The following is a 17,692-nucleotide window of genomic DNA, read 5'->3' on the forward strand; positions in this document are numbered from 1 at the left end:
ACATTCTTTTTTAAATCTAGACACCCATAAAATACAGCCCTGGGTTAAAAATAATGAGAAAAATGATTCTTAAAAAGCTTCTGCATTTATGTCTCTGCAAGCATCTGCAACTCTTCAGCAGGATTGGAACAGCTAGTCTTGATCAGAACCTGTGCTGATTATTCAAAATATCTAAATGCAGACCAATTTAGCAACAGTCTAAACAGTCCATTCACACAAAAGGTTTAGATGTTCAATGCATTTCACCAATTCATTTGCAGCTAATAATGTCTTTAAACAATGTGAAACAGCAGCTTGTGTGAACTAACCCAGCAGTAGGAAGCAATTCCATGTACATTAGTATTAAAATAAAAAGAAAGAGTCCTGTTAGGATCTGCCTACATGGTTGTGCTTAAGGGATTCAACTTGCAGAAACTTGATATAAACATGATATAATGGATATAATCCTGGTTCTGTATATAGCACAAGATCCTATGGTTAACACATTGTAGTATCACAAATCTTCACAAGGGCAAAACAGGTTGCACCTGTTTACTTCTCACTTACAGACATGCCTGTAATCAGGACCCGGAAGTCAATCCAGTCTAATTGTTTGTTAATCAAACAAAGGTGTGTTTTACAGTCACATAAAGGTACACATCACTATTCAAATGATTAGGAAGAACATTAAACATTACAAGATGTTCTTTGGTATGTTGATACATGAATAAACTTATTTGTTCATTCCAATGTATGACTTCAAGGACTTCCAAGTACTTTTAGATCTTTGTTTTTTTCTTTTTTTATGACACTTAAAATGCAAAACTTGGCCTCACCAAGAATGTGTCAGCCTGGCGAGGTGCAGCATGCAGAGAAAAACCATGAGTGAAAAACCAGCGTAGGACATGACCACATACATGTTAAAAGTTGTCTGACTAGTAATGTTGTTTATTCCTATTAAAGCTAACAGCTGATCAGTAAGTCTCTAGACAGCCCTCTTGTGGTAGTTTACAGAACAGCGATCCAATTTGTTCATTTATTTTGATTTCTTTACTGGTTCTAATGTATACTTGCCACACATGTTTTATCGCAATAGAGTCAGCACTCACATATCCGACCCTATAAAATGTTGACTTCAGTGATGGTTAAAAGAGTGTGACGCATATCGGATTATTTCATTTTTTGCTCGTTCCAACCCTTCTTCGTTTTCAGGAAAAATAAAAAAATACATAGCTGAAAGGACTGTGTTTTAAAGTAAACTAGAGATTAGACAAAGGGGCATTCAGAACAGAAAATAGGAGACACTTTTTTACACAGAGAATCGTGAGGGTCTGGAATCAACTCCCCAGTAATGTTGTTGAAGCTGACACCCTGGGATCCTTCAAGAAGCTGCTTGATGAGATTCTGGGATCAATAAGCTACTAACAACCAAACGAACAAGATGGGCCGAATGGCCTCCTCTCGTTTGTAAACTTTCTTATGTTCTTATGTTCTTATGTTCTTAAGTAGGCTTCTATTTAGATATACCATAGTTGCTTTTGTTGGTACACTACTAAATCTTCAATGGAAGAAGTATTTTAATTCAGAACGATATGATTCTGAAAATATAACTTGCCAAAAGAGACGACTGGACACGTGGACTGTAATACAGTACATATGTTTAAATCCAGTACGTATTGTAGCAGTATGTAAAATTCCCTGTTAATGACCCAACAGCAAAATGAAATTGAAAGGTTACCATGGCAAAATGATTAACAGTGTGCAGGTGCAGGAATGCAGCAGTGATCAATGCACAGACAGACAACAATAATCCAGATGCAACTATAATTCCAATGGTCTGATGACACAAAACGCAGTAAATAATAATGATAACAAGCAAAACAGTGGCATGTATTGCTTCGTTGTAATCCAAAGGTTGGTCCTGAAATAATAAGTCCTGTTCTTTTTACACCGAAACATAACACAAACACAATCACCAGTCCACAGTGCGTGCTCGTGGTGAAAACACAGTTCATCGTGAAACAAAGTGCTGTGTTGTCCGGGTTTAGTGCTGGCCTTTAGTGACAGTTCCAAATTGTGTTAGCTGTTTAGTAATAACAAACAAATATTCGTTAGACATGACAAACAAAACACTTATGATTACAACACAGGTTCTCCTTCCAGTTCAGCTTTTAACCATAACAAGGAACAAATCACTTCGCTATGCCCCCTTTTGTACTGTCAATCATGACCCCTTGGTTAACTAATGCAAGCGCTCCTCCAATCCGCGGCTCCTCCGGGTCGATGATTTAGTGTATCATAGCTCCGCCCCCTTTCTAGATGACTGACCTCCTTCTAACCCTGGGAATAAACAGTCCAGGGCAATCTATTCCCTTTACTCAGCGTCCTCACAGGTTAGGAGAAAGCTTTACAACCAAGAATCATTTTGTCTCTGTCACAGTTACCCATGCACAGACCTGCGTAACAAATGTAAAAGACAAAAGTAAAAAACAACAACACAGTTTCCAGAATTAAAACAGTATCCAGTCAGTATTCAAAATTGCAGCATATAGTGGTTGATAAGTCCATAATGTTACAATTCACTTGCAAGTGAAGATGCACAAAAGCAAATAAAGATCACAGATTTAAAAGAATAAATCACAGTAACTAAAACTGTTTAATGATTAACTGTTTAACATTACAGTAGTCGATCTTGTTCGCTTTGTTGTCGCTGTGCTGTGTAACTGCAAAATAACCTGATTTGCACATGTGAGAAAAAAAAAACAACACACAAAATAAAATGTGGGCTGTGACGAATAATCAAATAAATTGTAACATTGAAGAGATGGGCTTTGTGTCAGAGCACATGTGATGGAGTCGGAAATCACGTGTGACGTGCTACACGTTATTAAACAAAATATCTATATATATATATATATATATTATATATATATATATATATATTATATATATATATATATATATATATATATAAATAAAGGAGGTTTATTGCAAAATTATTAGATATTATCCTTGTAATTTGACTGCATAAACCTGATCTTTCTCTTCTTTGTTCTTTGCGTTCTACAGAATTCAGCCATCTGTTTCACTGCAGCACTGTATCTTTTGCAATAATGTCTCCTTTTGATTTTCAGTTGCCTAAATCAAAGTAGGTGTACTTTTGGGTTAATTTGTTTTGTTACTGACCTAAAGCTAAGCCACACACACGCACGCCACTTAATATACATCTTATCTTGCCTTAATACAAGGTTTAAAATTGAGGACATCTTATAGCTGATTACCAGGGCTCAATGTATAATTAATTGATCTGAACAGTAGCACAACTAAACACGGTCATTGTTTAAATGTGCAAAATTGGACCATGCCTGGGGTTTACATACAGGATTTTCCCTATTGTGCTTATAGACAGAAATACACTAATGAGACTCAGGTACACTGCTATCTGTTTGATTTTCATGACCATGGTACTCAACAAGACTTATTTAATTACCTTCTTTTATAAGAAATTCCAGGTAGGTACAGTACTTCTAAATTATTTGAATATTACAATGGAAAGTATGATTCATGAGCATTTTAGATAGGTTTAATCTTTTTTATGACAGGGCATGTTGACATTATTTTGAAGATTCACAAAGGAAGTGCGCACTTAAGCTTGTTGAGGTGTACCCAGTGCTATGCTAATGTAATTGCTAAAGGCATCAGTTATCTTGTAATCTGTAAACTCCATAGTTTCCCAACAGTGATTTGACATTAGCTATTATGACATGAAAGTGTGTTACTGGGTCTCACTCAGATCTCGGAGACAAGAGTTCCTGAACCAAAGTAAATGTGACTCTGAAATGACTGGGTGAAAGCCACTCAATGGTGACTACTTTGAATCAGAGGGTGTATCACATTTTATCTGAACTATGCAGGCAATAAACAGTACAGTACTTCTTGTTAATTTGTGAAGTGGAAGCAAACACATGAATCACCTCCATATACTATATATTTTAGAGGGTTTCAGTCATCAAAAGCAGCATTCTGCTAGTAGTCACTGTATAGTAAAAGTATGTTGTGTTGAGACAAAGACCACATATTGCTAAGAAGCATTTAAGGAGTCTTTCAGAAAATGGGATCCATTATATACAAATATTATAGTTTCAGAACATTTTCACATTTACAGTTTGAAGACCTCTTCTGCCTTTGTTTCTTCTATAGTGCATTTTCTGAAGCAAGGCTTTGTCTTAATCCAGTTTGTTTATCTTACCCCCCAAAAGGGTTTACCTGTAAGGTAACAATCTTCTTAATAAATGTAAAAATATGCTACATTCTTGGTTATTTATGTCTGGTTTGGTAACGTTATTGGGTGTGTTCCTCTTTTATGAAAATAATGTGTTAAGGATGATTTGGAGGAAATAACTTTGAAAATTTAGCCGCACGTATGGACACCAGTACACAAGTAACCTCCAAAAAATGTTGTAACCAAAGCAACTGCACAACATTAGCTCTTTTGAATTCCTTTATTTCTTAGTTGCTCCTCCCATAGCATTGTCTTGAAATGCATTACAGTTACATTGTACAAAGCATTTAAACAAAGTACCTCAACTTGCTGATTATTTTAAAATGAGATTATAAACCAGAAAAACAAAATAAACAAACAAACAAACAAACAAAAACTCTGGTTCCTCGACACAGGGCAACATAAATGAATATAATCTGTTATTTTATTATAGGATTGGCACACTTCATTTTACAATGAGGATTAACATGAACATAATGTCACACAAGCTTGCAGAAACCAGAGAAAATATCAGGTACAGTTCCTATCAGAAGAATCATGCTGTAATGAAAACAAGAATACCTGTTTTGTTTTGTTGTTTTTTTTTTTTTTTTTTTTTTTTTAATACAACTGAATCAATTAAGTGTATTACAAAAAACAAATTCATATATTTAATATTCAGGTTCATTAAAAAGAATAAAGAATGAATTAAATGTTGAACCCTATTTGGCAGTCATACATTATCTACCAACCCCATAAATTTATGATTCAGGCTCCACCGAAGATATCACCTTTTGGTGGATTGAACAGTGCTAGTCTGTCAACAAACTACAGTTTGCCAAGAAATAAATACAATTCTGAACATACACAACACATAATGATTGTCTAAAAAAAAAAAGAAAAAAAAGAAACAAATTTTAAATGACTGAAATAAAACAGCTAGCATTAAGACGATTTAGTGGTTTCCTGGCCAGACAAGGAGGCCCTGGTTTGCAATGATCTTATCATGACTGTCTATTCTTTACATTTTGCAAAGAACACAAAATTGTGTTTTTCCACTAAAAACACGTATTTATTTTATATTACACTGGCGAAATACAGAACACTACAATGGTCTCTACAAAAACAGAATGATTTACTAACAATTGTAGACAGTGCTTAAATTGTGCAAGAACACACAGCAATGCAATTCCTTTATATTTTATAGAGGGATTTGTCTGCTAATCTTTTTTTTTTTTGTGTTTAAAACTTCTATAGTTTTCAAGGCATCCCACTGGAAACCAATCCGTCTGATTCTTCACACTTCCTGACCAGGGAAGTTCAGTAACAGTAGACAGGCAGACGCTGTTTTCTTTCTGCACTGGCGGGAGATTCTTTACAAAATAAAAACCCTTTAGAGTCCTGGCATTCATTTTGGCGCAATTTAATTTAAGAGCTGTTTGCATACGTATCATTAAACTGCAGTTCTCAGAGGTTTTAAGGGCATTACACTTTCAATTAAAAAAGAAAACAATATAAATGCATCAATTCCCTCACCCTTTTCGTGAACTTTATACAAAATGACTGGGTCTGAGTGCTTATGTTATAATATACTTCATTCATGTCTGCTTTCCAACCTTCGCCTGGTAAGATGGAAGACTCTCTTAGCTCACTGATTTTGATGCTTGTACATTTTCAATGAAATGGTTTTATGTCACTTTTGAAATCAGCAGCTGCCTTTGCTGTGCAAAACAAGTAAGTTATCAGAATAAATACAGTTTTCTTTTTTTTAAATTTTTATTTTTACCAATTTAAGGTCACAACATTTTTTCTTGATGCCGTTGATGGGCGACCCTGTAACTGTATAAGGTCTTCTGCTCACCAGTCTTTAAACAGTCCCATGTGAAAGAGCCATAGCACAATGCTGGACTTGGTCCCACTTGTCAGGTTTTGAAATGTCATACGTGGCTCAGTGACTGGATGGCGCTGGACTCGGCAGCAGCTCTGGCCATGCTGTGCCACATGTTTGCAGGAGTGTGGGAGGTGGCATGGATAGAATCCTTGTCCGCCAGAGAAAGCATCATGGCATATGCCTGGAGAAAACAAAAGCAATAGAGTTGCAGTTTTTAAAAAGAATCGCCACAATACTTTGGGCAATATTCACAAAGCATTTCAAATTGCTTTTTTTTTTTTTTTTTTCTTGGGTAACAAATCTTCAAATTTGTTAACACAGGATTCAGAAATCGTACATGCGCCATAGTTGTTTATTGGTAGTTTTGAAACACAAATGGTTATTATGTCTGAAATGCAATTTGATCCTGTGCTTTTTGGGAATCTTGACGAAAAGTACGCACAGAGGCAGGGCAGTGTCTTCATTTCTTTTTGGTCACACATTGTTTTAAGGAAAAAATTTTAGGCAATTAAATTAAAAGTTTACAACCAGCTTCCAAGCTTCCAAATGATATGCATTTTTCAGTCACCTGTTGGTTTTATATATATATATATATATATATATATATATATATATATCTATATATATATATATATATAGTAATATTTTATGAATACTTTATTTTTTTGGACGATTTTGACAAACTGTTTGTAATTGTCAGTTCAGTCGGTGTCCAAGTCTTACGACACATAAAGACATTTCCGTATAATTTGTAATATTTATCCATATTTGCATATAATAACTGGTTAATATGTGTTGCACTATAATTGTAAAACTGAACAGCATTTACATTTTAGTAAGGTATATGATTAACGTTATTAAAAAAAAGAGCTCCTGAGAACACAGGTGACCTTGTTTTTTTTATTGTGAGGATGTTGTTTTCAACGTGGTAGCACACAATCTCTTACTCCATCAAGGATTTCATCATTTCCTTTGAATTACCTGTGACTTTGACTTTCTGTAGAGCGGTTGCTTTATAGCTTCGGGCAGGTGGGCGGCACTGAAAGCTGCCAGTTCTGCTTCCCTGTACTCGCTCTCCTCCATTTTCCGCATGTCTGTGAAGCGCTGAATGTGGTCCAACGCAGAGAACCCACTCTTATCCTGCTCCTCCTCCTCCTCCTCCTTAAACCTGCACAGGCAAAACAATCAACTCACTGATCAATACCTGCAAATCTGTGTTAGAACAAAGGGGTTTGTTTTTACGGATCTAAAAAGCTAACGTGCCTGTAAACTCCTAAACGCACTTTGACCTATGCCTTTTTCCACTGCTGCATTTAGAGTCAATAAAGGGGGTCAATAAATCACTCCTGGGGGAAACACCAACGGGATCAATATAGAGTTTAAGGGTAGCTGTAGTGCTCCACAACTGTTTACATCATTGAAACGGACCATATATCTCATCCAAATACTGTGCATAATGCTATGCATTTATCCAACATTGTAGTCACTATGGTCTCAATTTAATACAAGTATAGGTCTACAGATCTTATCTTTGGGAGTCAATTTCTCTAGTCAGCCATATACCATACTTCATTAAAGATTTCGGTGAAAAATCTATGTGAGAGATTATTTTAAAAAATACATACATTTCTATGTTATAATTAATATATTGATACAGGTGCATAATATAGTTGATTGTTCTCTTCCTTAATACAGATTTATAAGGACTGATACATTGTTAAATTATTATATGTTTTTAATAAATTTAGTAATACATACATGTTTTTATTTGGTACAATAATAGTAAGTACATATTAAAAACATCGATACAATGCTTGGAATTGCTAGTAATCTTGTACCTTTTAGGAGACGAAATGCAGTTTAATTGCATGTCATTCGGCCCTTCAAAGTCAATTTCATTGTGGGTGATGTCATCATCCACGTTGCTTGGGATTGGTTCACCCACTAGTTTTCCCGTGATGTCACTCTGTTCTTCTTCCTCATCTTCCTCTACACCCAGGTCATCCTCTGCCTCCTCCTCTTCTAGGTCATGTGACTCATGACCAGGGATCAAGCCTTTATCCTCGTCAAACTGGTTTCCATTCAAACTGCATTGGGGAAACAAAATATATCTATATAAGCAAAGACTAAACACTATAGACTCCCAGTGTCATTGGAAGAGTCTGAGTGAGGGCCCTGGATCACCCAGAACCTGGTTGGGCTGTAAATCTACTGATCCATTTCAACAATAAGCTTTAATTGTGGGGAGCTCTATAAAACATAATTTCATTGGTACCCTTTTTTATTTTTTTTGTTTTTACCAGTATGTATCAATTTTGATGAGAAATGCTACATATGGGTTGGCAATACCTCAGAATTAAATTTTAAATATTGGTCAAAAGTTCAAACACTTGACTATATTTTAGTACCTTACAAAATATACCTTTCACTCTGAAACGGAAAAACTTCATTTCTGTTACCATGCCCTGAAAAAGCCAGAGCGGTCTGTCATCGGACACTATAGCCTTCGGGTAAGAAAGGTGGTCAGCAAATAGCTTCACGACTTAACTTCTATGCTCTGGTTTGTATTGTTTATTTTTCAACTATCTCGTATTCATCTCACTGGCAAAATATTTAACTGTCAGCTCCATTTGGTTTAAGAATTATGAGAGCAGTGCCAACCAGTCCATTTCCTAGTCCCTGAGGAAAACACCACAGCTATCAAAACTCACAGTGACTTAATCTATCTGCTGTCTCAGTTCTACAGGAAACCACTATTTGTTAAATCATCTGTAACCACATTAGGACTGATTCACTAATTATGGTCTCAGCCATCTATCGTCAGTTTTAAAAAATGTCCTTTTTGGTACATGAAGTCTAACTGTAGCAGTCCTTTTCCTCTTAACATCCCTACCACAGAAAAAACAAGAAAATCAACACAATTATCTCTCAGATTCGAAAACCTGTAACACCAGGAAATGATCTATTTGCAACAGAAAAGCCGAGCTTGCAATGACTCGAGAAGCCTTTACTGAAAAGGAAGAAAGGATAATTATGAAAATAAAGTCACACAATGCAAATCTTTGCCATCTTTTATTAAAACATGATTGTAATAGGACTTGGACAGACATGAGAAATGATTTAGTGTGGGTCAGGCTGCCAACTTGGTAGTTGTACTGTATCGAGATTGTCAGGAATCGTGTATCCATGGAGCTGAACCAAAATATCCAAAGCCAAATGATTAAGAAAACAGATTCGCTAATTATGCTTTCAAATGTGGTAATTTGCTGAGGATAAAAAATCTATCAAAAGTAGTCAGAAGCGAACAACTTTGAAAGGAAACACTGGGCACCCTCGTGACCTTGTCTTTCCCATCTTCCTGTTGCAGTACATGTTGAAGCCAGATGTTGGAAGCAAACACCAATCAAGAAAAGGAGAAATTTAAATATGCACGTAACTACAATTTAATCAATTTTCCTAATGCATATTTGATATTTATATCATCACAGCTTCCATTACACAGGAGAAAAAAATCAAAAGAAACTGAGTGAGATTTCTATCGGGAAATCTTTCTGATCTAAAACATGCTGAAAATATTGGCCTCATTATCTAAGTTCATCACTGCTATAAAAGTTCAAGCAAATCATGTGGAATGAAATATATACTGTATTCCTTGTATGGCCAAAAGTCAACAGCTTCAGAAATTATCTGCACATTTTGAAATGTTGTAATTATTTCAACTGTCTTAACTTACAATTGTTCTATTTGTAAAAGTCCCTGGGCAAAAAGGTAATTAATAAAGTATGCACGCTATAAAAATGCTCAGCAACTTCGGCTCAATATTCTGTGATGTTTGAATAGAAATCACGTCCACGTTTTCCGGGCAGACTTAGCTATTTGGTTTGGAAAAGCATTTTCTGGTCCATATCCAACTACACACAAATAAAAGAATATCCACACCTATCGAAGAATATCAGTAACCATCAACCAAATTTAATGACAACTTGACTAAAGTGGTTGAGAAGGGCAATCTATAATCAGTATCTGTTACACAGCAGAGCATTGGCAAATTATTACTTTGCTAAGGTGGACATTTGACCAAAGACAAGATATATTTATACAGTATTATCACCTTGATTTAGGGGCGTTAGTGATTTAATGGATTTTTTTTTTAGTATCCTGACTAACATTGCAAAGCCAACAGTTGCATGGGATGGGATTTTTTAGGCTGACAAGATTTTGGATGAACTGGGCTAAGAAAAAAAAGCAAAACATTTAAAGCCTAATCCTGATCCTAATCCATCAGTACGTAGTTTGCACACAGTACATGTTAGCTGAATGTCTAACATATGCATATACAGTGATATCATTTAGTTTTACTAAATAAAGTAGAAGACAGAATTCTCACCCTTCCTCGGAATGCTCAGGTGACTGATTGTTCTGTCTGGTGTTCCCAATGAAATTCCGTATTTCATTAAAATAAGTGTCCTCTTTGTCGTCCAATATTGCACTACTGCTGTCCAGTTCGGACTGAGGTGATGACATTGCAGTACCTTGAAAAAATAAAATTTACATTTAATAAGTTTTCAGTATGTTAAGAATACAGAGTAAGATATCAATATATTTCTTTGTGTAAGGGGCCTATATTTTAAAGCGACTGATAGGTAAAAAACACTAAATAATCTCTTGAATTAAACCTTTAATTTTTACATTTGAACATATTTAATTATTTAATAAAAAAATGGTACGGCTGCATCTTAATAATAAAACCCAATTAAAACAAGACTGAAGAAAAGATATGTACTTGCCCTGCTTTTCTTTTAGTACAATAAAATGTTATTAAATATTAGGTAGGGTAGACAAATGTTTTTGGTTTTAGACTTTGTAAGAGACGTTTTGTAAAAATGTTTGTCTGCCTTCCTGGACATATTAAGAGTCGCTTACCTGACACATTTCCATTCTCATGTTTCTTCAAATGCCTGTCCAGGTTGGTCTGCTGGCCGAAGCACCGGTCACACAGGTGGCACTTGAATGGCTTCTCCTTGTTATGAATGTTACGAATGTGCCGCTGCAAATTGGAGGAGATACTGAAAGAACGATCACAGTATTTGCACCTAGGAAGGAACAGAGGAGGGAAGTTATTCATTGTTTGGCAACAGGATTTTTTAAATCACCTAATAATGCACATTTTACTTATTTGCACTGAAATATCATTGCAAAGATTTGACATCATCATTTGTATTTAGTTGTTAAGTAAACAATTAGATTTGACATCCAGGTTACTTTTTAAGGCACTAAATACATTACCGGTATTGTCAAAGTACAGTATAAACTTTTTAGGAAACCGAATATTCACATGTGAGCCATTTCAATATTATTTTTGTACAGTATAATGTAATTTCATAATGATCTGGTCTTCGTTTACCCTAAAGTGGCTGTTCCTAATGTTCACATTGATGTGATTAATGAGCGTTTCAATGTATAAAACCAAGCGTTTCATGTGCTGCCAATGCAATAAAATTGCATTATTTTCTTACAAAATAAGCATGCAACAAATGTGTTCTAACCCTCTGCAATCTGAAGGAGAGCCAAGTTTCTCCATGCAAAATTATACACAATGATTGTATATTTTTCTTCTGCTACAATTAGGTTGCTCGGTTGCCTGTCCCAGAGGGCATTCTGTTATCTTCTGAAGAATTGCAATAAACAGTACAGGTCTTTAATACACTGCCAGCGTGTGCAGTTTAGTCTATCAGATTGGTACCAGAGGCATCAGTTTTCATACCCTGTAGTCATTTGTAGTCCCGTGAGCCTGTACTGTATTTCTCTTTATTAAGCCGGAACTCAGACACAATAATTATTCCAACTGCTCTTGTTGGAAATCTGCCGACAGTCCTCACAACCCCAATTTTTCATCTAACTTCCTCTTTAAGACTTCAAAACAACTGTGTCACACAACGAACTATGACTATTTTTCATCACCCACATTATTTAACAGAATGATAATTGTTTCAGGATTTTATGTGGTAGCAAAACATACAAATCGGTTGAAAGTACTTTTGTAACCCCCGTTGTTACTAAATCTTGAAATACGTTGTCCCTATTAACTGAGATGCCTTCATTATTCTTCATTAAAATTAATAATGATCTAATTATGGAGTTAAGATATATGGTATGGAATACAGCAATGTAAGCGCTTTAATAATGTGAATTAAACAGCTTTGCAATCTATAAGGTCTGGAATTCATGTGCTTTGACTGACAACAAAGAAGGAATTACCACTTACTGTGACTCAAACATTATTTTGGTTTAATGAGGGTGCTAGTGTTCTCTGCTTAGTTTGTCAACATACACCAGCAGTACAGAATTTGGGATCAGGATTCCCAATGGTTTTAAGATCTGATGAATACCTGTAAGGCTGTTCTCCGGTGTGTGTCCGCAGGTGACGGGTTAGGTTTGCAGAGCGTGGAAAGATCTTACCACAGTACCTGTTGGGGAGAAACCTTTTTTGTCACATCTACAGTATTTCCAAAGAGTCAGAAATCAAGTGGCAGGGGAGATCTGACCGTAGTATCTAAATTAATCTAAATACAGTAATCCAGTTTATTTACTGCAAAGGAAAGTTACTTGGATGGTACCTCACCTAAAGTAACATTAGGTATTAGTGCTAATCAGAGCTTGTGGAAGTTATATTAGTTTCTTGATTAATTGCTTTTATAAACATAATTATAGTATATTATGTTAGTCATACAGGGTGATATTAGCCAAACTGAAAAATATTTTTTGGGATTCAAGAAACTTGACTTAACTGTTGTTAAAGAAGCCAATAACAGCTTGAAAAAGTACACTTTCCTACCAGTACATGGTAAGCAAACTATTGCTAAATACTATACAGTTCTTTCTTTCTTTCTTTCTTTCTTTCCTGCCTCAACAGAAAAAAAAATGTATTTATTTAATACACTGTTTAGTTCTAATTATACTGAGTAAGAAAATTAAAAAATCTCTCTGGCTGCTGCATTTCAACATAAAGACCACATTGAAGTAGATCAAAGAGAAAGCAGTGCCCTAACAGTTTCTATTAATCTTCTTTCTAATCAGAGGCAATTTCAAAAGTAAACAGCGTGGTTCTTGAAACGCTAAGTGTAGGCCCCGATCAACACTGCTTCAATTAACTCTATAATTACCTGCAGGTATAGCGCTCCTTGCCCTTTCGCAATAAGTTCTCAGGAAGAGCATTTGGAGGGGCCCTGAAGTCAAACATGGAAGGGACAGACCGTATAAGATCGCTGGCCTCTGGTTTTACTGAATTATAACTCTCCAGTGTCTCTGCCATGTTTTCAATAGCTGACATCTGTGAAGAGAAGCAGGGAATGTCAGTCTTTATATGGAAAACACACAATGGACAAAAAGCTTTGTTATTATTATTATTCACAACTCAGATTCAAATATTATAATTTCCTGTTTTGTGTGCAATAATGTACTTGCTTCTTTTTGTACATTAAATACTATTAAAATAAATACTAAATTGACTGTACAACACAAACATCCTATATTATTGGTATCTGTTTGACATTAATACATTGCACATGGTAAAAAAAATTGCATAAAAAAATAAAACCACGAGATACTGATATAGTAGCAACAATTATTTTCCCCGTTTTCTTTCTTCATTTCTAAATTATCTGTATTTTCTTCCATTATATTTTGGTATTTCTCCATATGACTGCTTACACATCGTAGTCTGCCAGCCTTTTATTTTCTGTAGCCGGTACAATGCCCTCTCTTCTTTTACTAGCGCTCTGTTCGCTAGTTACAAATTGCATTGTACAGGGTACCACTGCCAATTTGCTAAATGTCTTTCATCAAATCTTGCAAAAATTCTCAGAGGAAAGTTGAGATGCATTTACTTGTCAAAAGGCAAATGTGAAAACACTAGAAGGCACTAGAGTCCCTGGGCTATGGGGCTTGATTAATAATCCCTCATAGCTTGTAAAGCATTCTCCACACAATGCAAGTGGACAGCACATTTGTCAATATAAAAGATGTTGACATTACTGATCAAAGGGCATACATTGATAATAATGATACAGCTGGGTTAGGAGGGAATTCTCTCCCTATAGACCAATGCTGTTGTCAGTTTTTAGATTTTTTCATAGGGATACGAATTTACATTATTTTACATGTCTACTGGATTTTTTTTTTTTTTTTTTTTTTTAATATGTCTGCAAATCAATTGTTATTCAACACGCTGCTCCAAACAAAGCATTTCATTCTGCGTACTTTGTTGCACTGCATTTTAATTTATGGAACGTGTGAAATATTTTAAAGAATATCTGATCAATGACTTTTGACCTGTAGGCTGATTAGACATGGCAGAAAGGTGCAGAGGTCATAGAAGCAACATTTATAGTAAAGAATAATAGATTCTTGTTTTTTTTTTCTAAGGATATAGTAACATGCCAATTATTTATTTGGTCATAAGCCCAGTTTAGTTTTCATTATATGGAAGTGGTAAATCAAAATAAAGCCAGTATATATGTTTCTATATTAGTTCTGACATATCAGTATATTAAAATGAAATGTATTCATATTCAATTTACAATATGTATTGCATTAACATTTTTATAGACCTCCATCACATACAATAGGCTTCACTTTTTCATTTTAATGCATTTTAAGGCATGAGCTGCAACAAAACTGAAACATATACAGCCCATAATGCGTTTACAAAACAAAATGGATATAGACTTGTATAATGTATAGTATATTATTTGGTGATTTTTTTAATGAAAAAAAAATTTACTGAGAAATTAGGGGGGGGGCTCTAAATGAGCACCAGTGAATGCTTGATACAGACAAGAAATGCAATGATAAGTCTTAAAATGCCGATTTAAATCCAAAGGAAATGTAGATTAAAAAAAAAAAGAAACTAACACAGATGAAGAATCTAATACTTTCTAACCAAAACATTAAAATATGGACACACCTAGCATGCTAATGTTCAATTTTAATATAATGATGTAAACATTTAAGTGAACTACTGTGGTAACACAGTCAGAACGTCTCGCTTCACTTGGTAACTTGTACCAAAAGAGTAAGATGCAGTTTGAATTGTTAAATAATGAAAATGGGCACTCTAACAAGGCCTCATAGCGTGTCACTACAGAACTTATTATAAATCTGCAAAAATCCACTTGCTGTTATTATTGTAACGTTTATGTATAGCCTGCGCCTAATCTACTATCTTCAAATGACGGTATTTCATAGTGTGGTGTAATTTGTGATATGCATTTCTAACTACCACTGATCATATCTGAAACCAGATGCCTGAAAAAGGAAACAATTTCACCCCCTCCTAACCTCACAGAGGCTATTAACCTGGTACTGATGCAAAGCAGCATTTGCTCACAATTCCCAACTCCAATTAAAATAAAAATGCCAACACTGCCTTTATTGGACAAAGCAAATACATATGCAAAATTCAATAAGCGAGTTATCAATCTCTAGTCATCTTTGTCAATCATCACAAGCTATTATTCACCATCTAATTTGAGACACGGACAAATAGATCTTATTTTAACACTACTGAGGAAATCTATTTCGAGGAAACAATCTTATAGAGTACAAGACCACTATTCTTAAAAGACTCTTGCAAATTGTTGAAATCCGCACTGCGGCTTGGCCATTACAGTCTGCTTTCGAGGCTAATTAATGTCTCTGTGCTTCATCAGTTTGAGCTCTATGGGTGTGTCAAATATGAAAAGGAAATCTGCAATGTATGCACTGGTAAATTAAAAAAAAAAAAAAAAGTCTGCAATGTGATGTTTTATTTTATTTGTTTTGTTTTTCCAAACAGACTTTTCTAATGATGAAAAACGACAATGGGTAATATGGATTTTAGCATCTCACACGAACACAGATGAAGTAAGGGACTGGAGAAAAAAGATAAATCTCATGTAACATTTCCTATATTTATGTTGACAGTACTTTGTAACTGCGGCAGAGATTCCCCTCGCGTACAAACCACTATTTGTTTCGCCCCTCACACTCTTTACCAGAGAACTCTCCACTCTTCAGTACGTTTGGGAGGGTTTGCCTGTTTTTACTTGTATATGAGAATTTCTAGTTGTGTGACACCATTAAGCTGTACCACGTTTTTCCATGCTCTTCCATGTAATGTGCATGTGTAACACCATTTACTCCATTCCCTCTTAAAAAAGAACTCTCTTGCAGATAGCTGGGGTTTCCAACTTATCATGTCAGTGTCATTTTTTACATTGACACACAATTAACTCATGACACCACTAATGTGATTGACTTAAGAGATCCTTATGTTTTCTTGCACTGCTAGTCCTAAAACTTCTTCAAGATCTCATTCCCTACACACAATGTATTGCAATACTAATTTGCTATGATAGGGTGGTATGGTGACACACATTTTCTGCAATGAAAACTAATGACTAGCAGCATATTTTAGCAGGTTGGTCTGTTGACCTTCTAACTGACCCATGCATCATAAGCTAGGTATTGTGAACCCTTCACCTATACGCAAGGTGTGTTATTAATAAGGCATTTGGGACTGGTAGTAAACTTACCCATGTTCTCTGATCAGGCAAGCGAAACTAGGAGCAGGATTAAAAAAGAAATATCAATCAATACCAGTAACTATATATACCAGTAAATATAAGCATGCAGCAAAATGACTGCATTTTGATCAGTATAATTTATTCAGGTTATGATGTAATAGGCTGATTATTGATTACTTTCAGTCCTAACTTTTCACATAGTAAAGCTGAAGAGCTAGCTAGATTTGAAAATATGTATACAGGTAATCTAGGAACCGCACAATTGTGCCACACATACTGGGTGCAAAATGTGTTGAAAAAATATAGAGCAGCGTTGCTTTATTGGGACTCCTCAGGAGATGTAAAAATATCCCGAAAATAAGCGGCTGTCCCAATTAAACAAGAGGCATTTTAGACAACCTAAATCACGCTTTTGCTTCTAAATGAAAACAAAAATAATTAAATCGCATCACATTATGATTAAATGCTAAATACATCATTTAAAAGGCAATTGCTTTTTTAGTATTCCTAAACAAAATTAATCGCTATTTTTTATTTCTAAATGAGATGAAAAATAATGAAATCACATGTTATCACAAGCTGAGACACCTGCAATGTTGACATGGCAACTTTCTTTGCAACAGCAGCCTGAGAAACCACAGGGACTCGAGCTCCTTCAGAAGATCAACTTGGTTTACGCAAGTCACAGCGGAATCACGCACTCACTGCACTGCATTACATGAACCTGTCTTGCTCTGAAAACCGATTTTCGTTCATCTCCCAGATTTGTATACCATTTAAGCAGAAATCCTAATTATCAGTATCTCGATTAGGCGGCAGGGACTGTATCTCAATTAGTTTACTCATAATTAAAAAGCAATGTTACTGTGAGTGTATGTCACAACAGATTTTAGATTTAAATATACAACAGATCCGACTAAAATAAAAAAACAAGCAACAATATTTTCAATTACCTAATATTTAAACTATGTCTATTTCAAAGGTAGAATGAATAAG

At 35.1% G+C, this 17,692-nt stretch overlaps 1 protein-coding gene across 12 annotated transcripts in view; it reads right to left on the reverse strand.

Annotated features, from left to right (window-relative positions):
* Positions 1–4,457: 4,457 nt before the first annotated feature.
* The window catches only part of LOC121326704 (histone-lysine N-methyltransferase MECOM-like), a 182,466-nt gene continuing 169,231 nt past the window's right edge, over positions 4,458–17,692 (reverse strand). For 7 of the 12 annotated variants that reach the window (XM_041270096.1, XM_041270095.1, XM_041270089.1 and 4 more), the window contains exons 10-17: positions 16,706–16,732; positions 13,295–13,461; positions 12,521–12,598; positions 11,055–11,224; positions 10,519–10,663; positions 7,970–8,218; positions 7,113–7,299; positions 4,458–6,312 (exon numbers count right to left, since the gene is read on the reverse strand). In XM_041270096.1, the coding sequence (XP_041126030.1) occupies positions 6,178–6,312; positions 7,113–7,299; positions 7,970–8,218; positions 10,519–10,663; positions 11,055–11,224; positions 12,521–12,598; positions 13,295–13,461; positions 16,706–16,732 (1,158 nt within the window). In that variant the 3' untranslated portion in view covers positions 4,458–6,177. The remainder of the gene's footprint in view (positions 6,313–7,112; positions 7,300–7,969; positions 8,219–10,518; positions 10,664–11,054; positions 11,225–12,520; positions 12,599–13,294; positions 13,462–16,705; positions 16,733–17,692) is intronic. The other 5 variants (XM_041270100.1, XM_041270094.1, XM_041270099.1 and 2 more) reach the window with 1 other exon arrangement.

This window comes from Polyodon spathula, chromosome 14 (assembly GCF_017654505.1).
Source record: "Polyodon spathula isolate WHYD16114869_AA chromosome 14, ASM1765450v1, whole genome shotgun sequence".
NCBI lineage: Eukaryota > Metazoa > Chordata > Actinopteri > Acipenseriformes > Polyodontidae > Polyodon > Polyodon spathula.